Source organism: Thunnus albacares, chromosome 12 (genome assembly GCF_914725855.1).
Source record: "Thunnus albacares chromosome 12, fThuAlb1.1, whole genome shotgun sequence".
In the NCBI taxonomy this organism is placed as follows: domain Eukaryota; kingdom Metazoa; phylum Chordata; class Actinopteri; order Scombriformes; family Scombridae; genus Thunnus; species Thunnus albacares.
In genome coordinates this window covers 20,838,627-20,852,748 of record NC_058117.1, presented here as the reverse complement: position 1 = coordinate 20,852,748, position 14,122 = coordinate 20,838,627, and the positions used below count along the sequence as shown (strand labels likewise).

The 14,122-nt window shown below is 38.0% G+C and overlaps 1 protein-coding gene and 1 long non-coding RNA gene across 3 annotated transcripts; both read right to left on the bottom strand.

Moving 5' to 3' along the window:
- Positions 1–1,198: 1,198 nt before the first annotated feature.
- Positions 1,199–5,586, bottom strand: ackr4a (atypical chemokine receptor 4a). Of its 2 annotated transcripts, none has more exons than XM_044368124.1 (2): positions 5,448–5,586; positions 1,199–2,853 (listed from the first exon to the last, which is right to left on the bottom strand). In XM_044368124.1, the coding sequence occupies exon 2, from the start codon at positions 2,836–2,838 to the stop codon at positions 1,729–1,731; it is 1,110 nt and encodes a 369-aa protein (XP_044224059.1). In that variant the 5' UTR covers positions 2,839–2,853; positions 5,448–5,586; the 3' UTR covers positions 1,199–1,728. The 2 variants fall into 2 exon arrangements, with proteins under 2 accessions (XP_044224059.1, XP_044224058.1); XM_044368123.1 differs by lacking the exon at positions 5,448–5,586 and adding an exon at positions 4,725–4,811.
- Positions 5,587–9,459: 3,873 nt separating this feature from the next.
- Positions 9,460–11,218, bottom strand: LOC122994281. Its single transcript, XR_006406550.1, has 5 exons — positions 11,070–11,218; positions 10,773–10,871; positions 10,500–10,529; positions 10,018–10,056; positions 9,460–9,889 (listed from the first exon to the last, which is right to left on the bottom strand). It is a non-coding gene; the product is annotated as an uncharacterized LOC122994281 (long non-coding RNA).
- Positions 11,219–14,122: the final 2,904 nt, after the last annotated feature.

The following is a 14,122-nucleotide window of genomic DNA, read 5'->3' as shown; positions in this document are numbered from 1 at the left end:
GATCTTATAACTGATTTGCGAAGAGCAAGCAAAGTCTGGCACTGACCTTTGTTTATCTAAACAGGTACCGAGTGTGCTAGTGCTGGACTTTTGCAAATGTACTAGATGTTTGAATGTCCCTCCCTCTCTATGCAGCGACACAAACGAATACTAAGAATGTTTTCATCTTGCCAGGTTTAATCGTTGTCACAGAAAAAACATCTGTAATTATAAAGTAAGAATTTCCACTATCAAGACAATGACAATCTTTCCAGCAGCTCAACATCACCTCGTGAAAAGATTACCAGAAGTAGTTTATCAGACTGTTAAGCAAACTTGGCTGCCTGCTCAGAGAAAAGCTGTGCAGTGTAAAGTGAAAACAGTGAAAAGTGTTCAGTAAATGTGGGTTTCAGATGTCCTGAGGAATTCAGGACAGAACAAAACTGTGGCTTCCTTACATCAAAGCCAGTCAAATCCCAACTGAATGTAGATTTGGCACAGGATTGTTTGCAAACTACACTAACAGTCCAGAAGCTCCCTAGCGGATGCTTTGACATGTGCTATCTTTTAGTTTTCCATAAATCATTTATATTGTTGAGCTGACAAATAAAATACCTTATCTGAAAGTACACGGTTGTGTTTTAGCATCATAATTTTGTCAAATGGAACAATATTAAAGATCGTAGATGACTATCAGAGATCATGTCTCAGCCGGCGTGTGTGATTCATCTAATTTATTGCCTGTGTAGATGTAAGTATTATTTACTTAAGTTGATTACAATAAAAAATAAGCTGAGCACTATTTGACACTATCACAAGGTTGTTTGCCAAAAGAGCAAAGTTCTTTCATAGATTTACAAACACTTGTTTTTTCTTTCTTATTTTTTCATCTTTTATTCAGTTATTTGTACTTTGTATTGCGTGGGTAGTTGGAAAAATGTTTGTGGTTTTCCAAGAAAGTAGTTAATGTTTCATGGATTAGAATAAACTATAAACAAACACATTTAAGCTTGTGAGATATGCAGGAAAAGAGCATTTTGAAGCTCTTTTATTGTCATGCCACTACAAAAAAAACACAACTAAAACTAAATATGATTTATTCAGGACAAGGCTGTAAAAACTGACAAAACATCATACAAAACATAGGCCCATTCATACCTAATAAAGAATCAAATCTTAAAAAATACGCCACAAATATATAGTTCCATCTTTTTTAAAAAAAAAAAGGCTATGTGCTTTCTTAAAACAAAAATTGCAAAAAGTTACACAAAGAGGGGTAAATAATGCATTTGTTGTGGACTATTTTCATCCACAGATTGATACACATTTGATTCTCTAGTGACTATTTACTGTAGCAGGACAGTGTATGTCAGTTTGACTCAAACTACATTGCCCTCGTAACTGAGTGGTAACTGCGCATGCGACTGCAATGTCCTTTGTTTGACTCCGGCTAGGGACTGTTGTTGCCCCTCTCTCTTCCCTCGTTTCCTGTCTGCTTCTCTACTATCAGCTATCTATTAAAGGCAAAAAAAATACTCAAAAATATATCTAAAAAAACCCTAAATTGTCCATATTCATGGTAGTGTAAATGTAATGATTTCCACATATGGTTCCATCGCTGTTGTTTTCAAAAAATGTAGACTATAACACAGAGTAACTGTATCTATTCTTCTACTCTACTAAATAAGTCTAAATATGTGATTTTGATGCATGTCTATATGTCTTTCACCATGAAGTACTAGTGGTAACTCATATTGAGAATGTGTTAGTCTCTTGGGATGCACTGCAGGAGTTGAATGACATCTCCATCCCTTCATCCTCTGCAGGAGTTCTCGTCTTCCCGCTTCTTTTTCTCTTCTCCCCAAACTTCTTGACCACTTTCATCATATGCTGCCGCAAGGAGGACCCCACGAAGGCGTAGAGGATCGGGTTGAGGCAGCAGTGAGTGAGGGCCAGACTCTTTGTCACCTGAGCCGCCTGGTGCAACACTTTGTTTGTCCCACAGTGGGTCACTAAAATGTAGACGAAGTCCATCGTCCGGTAGACCTTCAAAACGTTATAGGGCAGCTGAGTGACCACAAACACCCCCACTACTATTAGGAGAACACGCAGGGCTTTCCACTTCTTGCCTCTGCTCTTGATAGGGAGGCTCTTAAGCGCTCGGCCCACTCTCCAGTAACAGATCACCATAACCAGGAGAGGAATCACAAATCCCAGCAGCACCTCGGCTATCTCCAGGGAAGCTTTAGCCTCTCTAGCTAAAGATGGAGGATAGATAGCTTGACAGATATTCCTATCCGATGCCCACCTAACTTCAGACAGTATCAAATCAGGCAGGCCCAGGATGAAAGCTGTCCCCCAAACAATCCCACACACCTTCCAGCAGTGTCTCCTGGTGAATATCCTCTGCAACCACCCTCCTTGCTCTCTGCCCTGTGCTCTGGCCAGCGCTAAGTACCGATCCAGGCTGATGCAGGCCAGCAGTAGCATGCAGCAGGTGAAGTTGACAGTGTAGCAGGCCGACACGATCTTGCAGACGACCTCCCCGAGCTCCCAACCCCTCGCCGCGTCAGCAGCCCAGAAAGGCAGCGTAAAGAGCAGGAGCAGGTCCGCCACAGCCAGTTGGGTGAGGAAAACATCTGTCATGGTCTTCAGGCGTTTGTGGTAGGCATACACGGCCACCACTAAGATGTTTCCTGTCAGCCCCACCACCACACACACTGTGTACGTGATGGGGAAGAAAAGGGCTGCGAAAGAGCGGATGTCACCCTTCTCACAGAGTGGGGAGTAGTCATCATAGCTGAAGTTGAAACTGAAGTTCTCATGGTAATAGTAGTCATCCTCCGCCGAGACTTCCATTCTAATTAGATAAATCTGTGAGGGAGGACATTTTTGGTTATTTATCTATGGCCTTTAAACATTCACAGTGCTGCTTGAACAACAATGAAAATATCTTAAATTAAACAGGAGCACGAATTTAAAAGCTGCCAACAAAGTTGGGAATTATATGTACATAAAAGTCATGATAATTTAGTACCATGACCCCACTAAAGCCACAAGCAAATATTACCGTAGAGCCAAAATCTGGGAAATTGCTATCTGAGAACTTGACTTTCCTTCTAGTAAGAAAATATGTAGAAACAAAAATTCCCCTTGTTTGGGGAAATACATAAAAAAGAAGAAACACCCTATGCAATCTGCAAATAGTTGTGCGATTGTAGGTTAATTAAAGTACCATGATAACATCAAAGTCAACATCCCCATGTCGACATCTGGGACCAGGATATCGTGTCCTGACCTGAACTATTCCTCCCTGTTGTACCTTTGCTGAGATAAAATAATGTGCTCATTCTGTCTTGCTGAAGTGTGACTAAGTGCCGAGAGCAGAGGAGGACACATAGTTTCTACAAGTCCAGATTGTATAAACTGAAACTCCCACGGAGATCCCCCTGCTCAGATGTCTTCACTGCATTAATTAATATGCTGAAGATGAAGAGTTTCAAAATATCTATTTGAAAGAAGGACACCTGGTCCTGGATGAAAACAGAAGATACGACATTGACACATTAACAAAGATACGACAGGTGACAAATTAAAGGAAAAACCAACATTAAGTGTCTTAGTAACGTGTTGGGTCACTATGTGCCACCGGAACAGCTTCAATGTGCCTTGGCATAGTAGGCCTGTGTAGACAAGCACAGTCTCACGCTAGACTTGAACTCATAACCTCAGACATGGGAGATGGGAACGCTAGCAAAGAGGCTAAGATGTCAGGGAGTGAGGTTTACTCTCGCAGATGCCACTTTAGTCACTGTTCCTATTGAAACACTAGCAAGTTGAGCAGTCTTTATGACTGAAGCTCCTGCCGTCTGTGCCCCAACAATGAACCCTCTTTCACAGTCACTTAGATCTTTTCCTGTTGCCATCTTGATACAAAATCAAAATCAACTGTCACAGAGCATGATTGGATGTTAATTGCTTAATTGTACCATGCAGTGTGCCTATGTGGAAGCATCTGCATTCGTTATGTTTCTCCACTCATTTATTCAGGTTTTTCCTTTAATTTGTCATCCATCTTTATTTACCTGATTTGACTCGTTTAGACATTTATCTGAAGCTTCATATTAGCTTCAGATAAACTTTTAAATACATTTTGTGGATTTTGGCCCCCCATCACTTACAATGTAAGCTCATTATGAAGGGATCTAATAATGGTCATTATAAACAGGAGGGATGATTATAGTAAGAAAAACCTATTTCAGTGGTCATTTAGCCACCAGACTGTTGTTTTAAGACCGACTTGAGAAATTGTGAACCTGTCCTTTAATATAATATATACTGCATATAATAACATTATCATTATTCTGAAAGGGACATTGTGCAATAATTTTACTTCTGATATCATAACTACATTTTGTTTCTAATCATGTACTTAAAGTACACTTTTGAATGTAGCACTTGCAGGTATCCTATTTCTGCCTTGTGGCATTTCTACTAAAGTAGCCTATCAAACGACTTTAAATCTGATTACTTACAGTTTTTTAAAACAAAGAAACAAAAAAAGACTGTGAAACTTGTGGTTATATAGCAGTGTTACAGATGTATTTGTAGGTGGGGTGGCGCATCACAACAACAAGAAATGTTTCTCTTGACGTTTATAAAGCTACACGGCTGATAAAAAAGAGAGATATTACATTACAGATAAGGACAAATGTAGCTGTGCATAATGTTTGATAGATACTTACGGTATTTTATACAACCATGTCCCGTGTGTATGAATATGTCCCGTAAAAGAACGAGTCAAAGCTTTTCGTAGAGTCCAGACTACGTCGCTCTCAACTGAGAAAGGTTCGAATGATTTAATACCCGCACAGCACGCGTGGGCGGGACGTTACAAAATCCTGCTTTATGAGTGCTCTGTGTCTGAGGTGAAGACATCGTAATTGTAGCGCAGCACAAACCCCAAAATTTATAATTGAAAGAAATGCCTTCTCATTGTGGAATTGCAGGAATGCGCAGTGGCATTCGCATAAAACAGAATTAGATAATTTAATCTCAATGAGACTCTCCTTGTTAAATAATTTCCTCCTGATTATAGCAAATGTGGTGATGGCCATTCACTGAGTTTACTCTGACCCTGCAGGTGTAATATGGTGTCCTAATTGTTTACTTTCCGTTTTTTTCATCTCGATTTTTTTGTCAACAAAAACATTAGTTAGCTGTCATCTGTGTCTTCTACATCAAACAGCAGTTTTACAGAATTACAGAGGATATATAATTGAAAAATACTTAGACATGTCAGGTAAAGCTAGTATTTTCCTTCATTATTTTAAATTTTAAATTTGGGAATAGCAGATTAGTGAGTGTTATGCAAATCAAATGTGATGAAATCAGATATGAAAAATAAACATTACACATACTGAAGGTCTGAAATGTGAACACACCTAGTCAGCAGGGACCTTTCTTACCGTGATTCACTGCTTTGTTTCTCGGGGCAAAGAGCAGGGATCCAGTCCAGTTTCAAGTCTAGCTGAGTTTTGTGGCTCTACACACTATAAACACCCTTTGGAGAAGGATGACTCAGAGAGAGAGAGAGGGAGAGAGCGAGAAGTCAAGTGACAGGAGACATAAATGAAGTCACCACTCTAGACTATCTGTTTGGGGTGTTTACTGAGGAGAAGTTTTATGAACATGAATGAACATGTTTACACCAAGATAAAAGCAGCTATGTTAGCAACATTTCAACACCAGATGTAAGACAGAGACTGTAATTCATTAAACCAAATATCGGAGGGGAAGTGAAAGACAGGCATTTGTCCATCCCTCATTTCCACTGCTGAAGTGCCCTTGAGCAAGACACTAACTGTAAAGCCTTAATCACCTCAGTGCAGCTGCTTATTAGCCATTAGATCAGGCTATGGCTGTATTGGAGCACATTAAGCATTCCTGCAAATGCATTGTGAATGAAATATAAATAAATCACTAAATTAAAAATGTATTTAATTTAGAAATTGAAGTTTAACCTGCATTTTAGCAAACTTTGATGATACAGAAGATGTTTAATTTAGCAATGATAAAAGGAAATATTTGCGCAGATTTGTGCAAAATGTGCAAAAGTAAATATTGCATATGTTAAATATGCAATATTTTAGTAAGAATACCCTACAGCCTCCGGAAAGCATGCACCTGTATCGTCTTTACTGTATTTAAGTTTACATCCACACCCACTGTTTTAATAATCACCCTGCAGCTAAAACCACATGGAATGTGGAGGATTACCTTTGGTTTTAATCCACCCACATTTGGCAGACGCATGTTGTTTCTTTTAAAGAAAAAGACCTTTCGCTTGTATTTTCCACAGTTGTGATGAACAGAGAAAACAAACACTGGCTTCTTTCTTGTTTTCAGTATAAAATTGTCTTGTGTGCTACAAAAATAGATCATTAAATAGGAAAAATTAACATACACACGTAGAGGAAAAAACAGGCTATACATCACTTTCAAGTCATTTCTATTGTCATGACTGAGTGATTATACTCACTGTTTGAATTCGCAGACCAGCTGGTGAAATATCAGGTTTAAATAAAGTTGTTTACCATCAGTGAAAAGAAGTAGTGAGCAGTGAAAAATACATATGATAAATAAAAGTGTATTCAGTGGGTGTTGAATGTTAATCAGAAGCTACACCCTCACACCCGCATATAGCTGACACCATCACTGACAGCTTTAACATTTGTTTCAGAGGTTAATTGAGGGTGATATTAATGAGCTATGTAGGGGGCTTCGGGGCAAAAATGAGCTGTGGGCCCAGTCACACACGTAGCGAAGTTCATCTGTGTGTCCACGTGAAATAGGTGATGCTAGAAGCTAGAATGAAGCCTCAGGATTAGGAAATAAAGCACTACGTATTATATCAGTTTGTATTGTGTTTTATTGGTGCATTTTGCCCAACAAATTTGCACAATTTGCCGACACCATTTGAGACATATTAAGGCTGGAGCTCTGGGGCATCAGCAGTTGCCTGGTGGATAATCTAACTTTCAGGGTGGTACAGTGTCTCAGTGGTAGTTAGCACTGTTCCAAGGACCAAGAAGCTTTTCTGTGTGGAGTTTGCATGTTCTAATACAGTTTTCCTACAATGCAAAGACTTGAAAGTTGGGCAAACTGTTAAATTCGAGGTGTGCATGTGAGTATGTTTGCACTCTATTAGTTAAGCTGCTGAGGTTATGAACTGTTTCTTGCAGTTGCACCTGCAACGCTACACACAATAAGCAGGTTACAAGATGGATGGATGAACCCTTTAATTAAGATACAGCTTACTTGCGTTTTTTGAAATTTTATTTGTATAAAAACTGCTGTGGAGCACATATCGTGAGACAATATCAATATTTATCCGGCAACACGCTTAAGCGGCAGTAATGAGTAAAAGCAATTGGCACAATTTGGCCAATTTGAGATGTTTGGAGAGGTTCGGGGACACCAGTGACACCACAAACTAAAAACTCCTTAGCTCCCATAAGGTTAGGCCTATAGGTCTGGAATTTTATACAGGTTGACAAGATGTAGAATGTATGTGGTGATTTGAATAGTTCTGGCATTAAGCATGTCCTAATTATTGTTATTCAAATATGACTCATGATAGACGAGGACCAAAAACACTTTTTTGAGCCTTATTTGAACTGATGTAGTTTTGTTTGTGTTTTAGCCACATGCTAAACAAACACATTTCCAGAAACTAGAAGATGTCACTTGTCAAATGAAGCCTAATACGTGCATCATGGCCTTACAGTTCTTCTGTTATAAGCTTTTCCATTTGGGTATGCCAAATAGGCGAAAATTCTATAAAAAGAGTGGATGTTAAGGGGTTAAACAATATGAGCAGAACTTCATGCACATAGAGAGTAAAAAAATAACACAATATTAAAAACTAAATATCAAAAATGTGGAATTCATTTCAAAAGTTTAAGTGATGGACACAAGATGTCTTCTACTTCACTGAAAAGTCCATTCTCAGTGGGGTAAACGTCCCTATTAAGCCCACCTACCATATAAGCCCATTTGTAACATCTGAGTCAAATAAAAAAAAAAAACTACATCATTGTTTTTTGCTGTGTGATTTTTGCTGCTTGTTACATAAATGACATTTTTTATTGTAAGCCAATCAGATTTGTCGATGTTGTTATTGAAGCACATGTGTGACTTGAGCCTGCTGATCCCAGAAGAAGTTACTCAAAAACTTTGGTCATTTTGGTTCCCTCAAATATTTTTTGCATATTTCTACCCCTGTTTTTGGTAAAGACTCAATTGTTATCAACAGTGATTAGTGAATAAGATATATATTAGAATATTACTTGTATTAGAAATATTGTTTCTTTTGAAATCAAAATATGAGTTTTAGCATGCTAGCACACAGACCACATGCTGCATCAATACAGTAGCTGCATAGTATGGTTCACTGCACTGACATAAAGCTTGATAAGCATGTATAGTTTACATTTTTGTATGCAGTTTATATCATTACACTGTTAAATAGACAATAAATGTGTATGTTTATCTTTATTTATTTTTTTAATTAAAATTTTTGCCTGGTGGGCTTAAAGGTGATGATAACAAAAAATCACACTGTCTGGGGTGGATGTAAATAAGTATAGCTAATTACTTCTCTGCATGATTAATTTATGCTTTTCATGTTATGTATTGTGCCATATATAGATTTATTTCATATAGTTGTTTTTTAAATGTCATGTGCATAGAATAGAATATTCTGTATTTTAACCATAAATTCATTGATGTTCCCTTTAAGCCCACCTGCTCCTATTAAGCCCACTTGACTGTGTTTCAATTTTCTCTCTTTTGACTTTTGAACCATTTTCTAATTTTGAAAATAGCTATTGAGAGCTAAGAGATTACAGATTTGAATAGAACAAGTTTGTATTGTTAAGATTTTTTAATTATATATATTTATATATCAACAAATCATGAAGTGGGCTGATTTGAAACACCCATGGGCTTAAAGGGTATGTTAAGTAGCCATTTAGCACAAGCCAGACATATTTTGACAAATTAAACGATAAAAATATTAGAAATTGTAATAACTGAATTATTGACACTTCAAAAGAGAGATTAGACTTTAAAAAGAAATAAAATAAATTAAATTAAATTGGGGCAGTATATATTAAAAATGTCTGAAAAGCAGATTTGGTGGGCTTAATAGACACATTTACCCCTGTTTGCACCGGAGGCCTCAAGTTTCCACATCACACTTGTGTAAGCTGCATACTGGACCACAACTGGCTCCAAACTAGTTCTGATGTCACAAAATCATGCTTGTACATTCATGTCTTAAACTCAGATTTAAGGTGAGCACAGAGAAACTTTCCCTTTCTATGGATTGATGTAAAAACAACCCAAACTCTGTACGTACACTATCCTGCACAGTGAAGCTAAAATATTAGTAAAAATAAGCAAAACACATTTTTGAGTAGACAAGGACTTTAATATTTGACCCTTACGTTCTTATCACCAACATGCCAAATGGCAAGGCACAGCATCTTTTAAGAGAATATGATTCATGTCTTGCTTCTTCCATTTTCTTCAGGTCAGTGACTCGAATAAAAAGGGGAAAAGTCACGCAGATGGAAACATATCAATAATGGAGCCATCGCAGGATTGCCAAACATGGTTTCTGTCGAGGTCAGCCAATCAATCACGGATTAAAAATTAAACTCCTGTTGCTTGAGTACACAGGTGAGCTTTCTTTATGTTTACTTTTTATTCACTTACACAATAATTCACAATAGATGTGATTTCAATCTACTCATACAGTAATATTATTCTTCAAAATATCAAGCACAGTTACATTGTTTAATTATACGTCCACAGTCGGTTGAGGGCTCTGCATACTTGGAATCTGTAAATGGAGAGAGAGAAAGAGTGTCTGAAAATTCAACAAAAGTGATTTCACATGCAGTACTTATTTGTTAGTATTATTTTTCTGCTAAGTTCTTGTAAATACATTTGTTCAAGTATTCAGTATACCTCTGTGGCTTCCAAGAGTGTTCCAGTCTCAGTTTTGTTCTATGATAGAACAAATAAAAGTCATTATTCATTGATATGCAGTAATACCGTGATTAACACAAGACAAATGTAGTTCACCTACTAACATCCCTCTTTTGTTGAACAAGCTGTGGTGCAGGACAAGATATGTGTTCATATTTGAAAGTTAGATAAGAAGAATCACCAAAAATGGTTTCTGTCGAAGTCAGCCAAAAAAATTGAATTCCTGTTGCTTGAGTACACAGGTTAGCTCTTTCTTTATGTTTACTTTTTGTTCACTTACACAATAGTTCACAATAGATGTGATCTCAATCTACTGTAGGTTGTAATTCTTCTTAAAAATATCAAGCACATTTACATTTTGTAATTGTGTGCAAACAGTGATATCACATGCAGTCCTTATTTGTTTGTATTATTTTACCACTAATTTCTTGTGAATGCATTTCTTTAAGAATTCTGTATACCTTTGGTACATCCCGGGTATTTTAAACTGTCTGCAATAGAACAAATACAAGTAAGTATTAATTGATATGCAGTGATACTGTGATTAACACAAGACAAATGATTGTACACCATCTACTATTATCCCTCTTTTTCACTTATGAACAAAATCAAATGTTGACATAAAACAGTGATGATGTTCAGAAAATGTTTTTTCAAGATGTAGATGACAGGTAGATTCACTAATTTTTCCTGTAAATTAAAACAACTCAAAAGTCAAGCAAATCTGGTCTTACATAGGGCGGGCGCCCACATTCATTTGCCCATTTACAGATGGGCATTTGTCGTTTTCTTCGTCTTCTTTTTTCTTTGTACTGCACACTTATTCCATCCACCTATAACAAAAACAGGTGAAATTATACATTGTTCTACACAGAAAACCACTTTGTTGCATTGTTTTACTATACTCGTATTCAGAGTCACTTATTCAAACAAAAACAGAGCAAAATCTTTTTTTTTCGCAGCTTTGCCTCAGCAACACAACACAAGAAAAGCTCCTTGCAGTCAGTATAACCAGCAGTGGATCTTCTCACCTGATCAGGAGACTGCTGTTGTTGATCAGCTGTCACCACAGCGGCTGCATCTGTAGAAGTGAAGGCTGTGATGAGCAGAAAAGCCTGCAGACACAACAGAACCAGCAGCACACCTCTGTCCATGGCTGACGAACTGAAGAGTTGGATACAGCTGTGAACCACACAGGTCTTTATATACTCACTGACAAACAAACATGACAAAGTCCAATTTCATCAAAACAGCGACTACCAGTATATTTGACTGATATCCCTCCTTTAACATTCCTGCTCATATCAGTAAACATAATGCCAGCAGGTTGTTGGATTAAGAGTTAAGAAAATGTATTGACCCCCGGGGGTATGTGTACCATGTTATATCCTGTTATCCTGTTTATGATTAAAACCAGTGTAAGTCATAGCAGGGACGCTAGTGTGCATGTAAAGGCACTAATTAACAGACTACGTGTTGATGATGACATGACACAGCAGAAGTTGAGAAAAGCTGAATTAAACTAAAATATCATTCAATTATTGTCTATAACGATACATCCTAGAGCACCAAGATGTCCAGAAACAACTGTGTTTACAGGAAATGTAACATTACATAACTTTTTTTTGCTTGGAGATACATAAATCTCACAGTATTCAACAACATTTTGGTCCAAGCATATTGTATTGAACTATCTGACAAATCCCAGATCCAGCAACAATAAGATTTTTTTTTTAAAAAGCCCTCTTTACATATCATTTTGTTATATTATTACACAATGCCATTTAATACAGACACTCACTGTTGACTCACCTTTTGGGTATTTTCACCCCAACCACTTTATTTTGTTTGCAGCAAAATACACAAAGTGAGAATCAAAGCAGACTGACTCCATCTTGTGGTCACAATATGCAACAAAGCAGATATGCTCTCCAAAGCATTTCTGCTCCTGATCAATGTGAGATCTCTATCAAATAAGACTTTTATTTTTAATGACTTTTTCATCACCCATGACTTGGACTTCTTCCTGCTGACAGAAACTTGGCTTAACGTTGATGAGCTTGCTCCACTTATTGAACTCTGTCCTGATGACTGTACCTTTTTTAGTATGCCTTGATCCTCCAGATGAGGCGGGGGTCTTGCTGTTGTGTTCAAAAAACATTTTAACTGTCGCCTATTAAATCCTGATCATTTCTCCAGCTTTGAAGTGCAATTAATTAAAGTGGGCCTGGCAAATCCCCTCTTAATTGCACTTGTCTGTCGTCCACCAAGAATACTGAAGATCTAATTTTGACAAAGTCCTGATTCTTGGTGATTTCAATATCCATGTTTGCTTTCCCTCTAAACCCCTTGTGACTGATTTTATGCATCTGGATGACTATCAGGATGCTGTAAGGGCAGCAAGAGCAAAATACTTTTCTGACCTCATCACCAACAACTCCCATAATCCCAAGGTCTTATTCAATACCATTAACTCTCTCATCTGTCCTGCCCCCAGCACCAGCTTACATGAGACCCCAGCTAAGTGCAAGGAATTTTGAAAAAATTTCACCTCCAAAATTGAGGACATCAGATTAAACATTTCCCCCCTCACCCGTGACCTAGCTTTCTCACTGGTCTGTTCATCCATCTTGGACAGCTTTCAACCCATCTCTTTATCCTCCCTTATAAAGATTGTTTCACCCATGAAACCTGCAACCTGCCCGCTTGATATTGTTCCCACTTCTCTCCTGAAGGAAGTCTTTAACACAGCCAGCATCCTCTCCATGCTCAACACCTCCCTGGCCATTGGTACTGCTCCAACCTGCTTCAAGCATGCAGTGGTCCAGCCCTTGTTGAAAAAACCCAACCTAGACCCCACCCTACCCAGTAACTATAGACCTATCTCTAAACTCCCAGTCTCATCAAAAGGTTATCCTAAATCAATTCCTGTCCTACTTACACCAAAATAACATATTGGAAAAAGTCCAGTCCAATGACCTGCTCCTTTGTCAACTCCAGTAACTGTGCCGCCCTGATTCTACTCGACCTCAGCGCAGCATTTGATATAGTAGGCCATAACATTTTAATCAACCGTCTCCAGTATGGCGTTGGTGTTATTGGCTCTGCCTTAAACTGGTTTGCATCCTACTTCAGCAATAGAAGCTTCTCTGTCAACATAGGCAGTTCTTCCTCCCCCCCAGCTAGTCTCTCCTGCAGTGTCCAACAGGGTTCCCTCCTAGGTCCTATCCTCCTCTCTGTTTACATGCACAAGTCATCCATACATTTCCTCCTGCTTAGACTGCTGCAATTCCCTGTACACGGGGATTAGTCAGTCGTCCCTATCCTGCCTGCAATTGGTCCAGAAGACCATAATAGCCCTATTGAGGCTTCTCTCCACTGGCTTCCAGTGTGGTTCAGGATTGATTTCAAGGTTCTACTATTTGTTTTTAAAGCTTTAAATGGACAGGTCCCCTCCTATATTTCTGACCTTTTAACCCCTTATTCCACCTTCAGGACTCTCAGGTCATCTAACCTAGGGCTTCTGGCTGTACACCGAACAAATCTCAAGCGGTGGGGAGACCGCGCCTTTGCTTGTGTAGCCCCTAGACGGTGGAACAGCATCCCCTTCTATTTAAGATCTACCCTCTCCATTGATTCCTTCAAGTCCAGGCTCAAAACATACTTTTATTCTTCAGCATTTGGATCCACTTTAAAATGGTTTCTTTTTCTATGCTTTAACTGTTTGTTGATTTGTGCTATATGTTATGTGGCTGTTTTGTTTTTAGTCTTTCATTCTGTTTTTATTGCCTGATTTTGTACTGTACAGTACTTGTGTTGTTTTTAAATGTGCTCTATAAACAAATGTGACTTGACTTGACTTGACTGAAGTTGGAATTAATCGTTTTGAGTCATTTTTTTAAAGAAAAAAATTCAAAATTGATTCCAGCTTCTTAAATGTGAATTTTCTGATTTCTATAGTCTTCTATGATAATAAACTGAATACTGAATACTGAACAGTGATCAACATTTTCTGACATTTTATGGACCAAACAACTAATCGATTAATTGAGAAAATAATTGTCAGATTAATTGATAATGATAA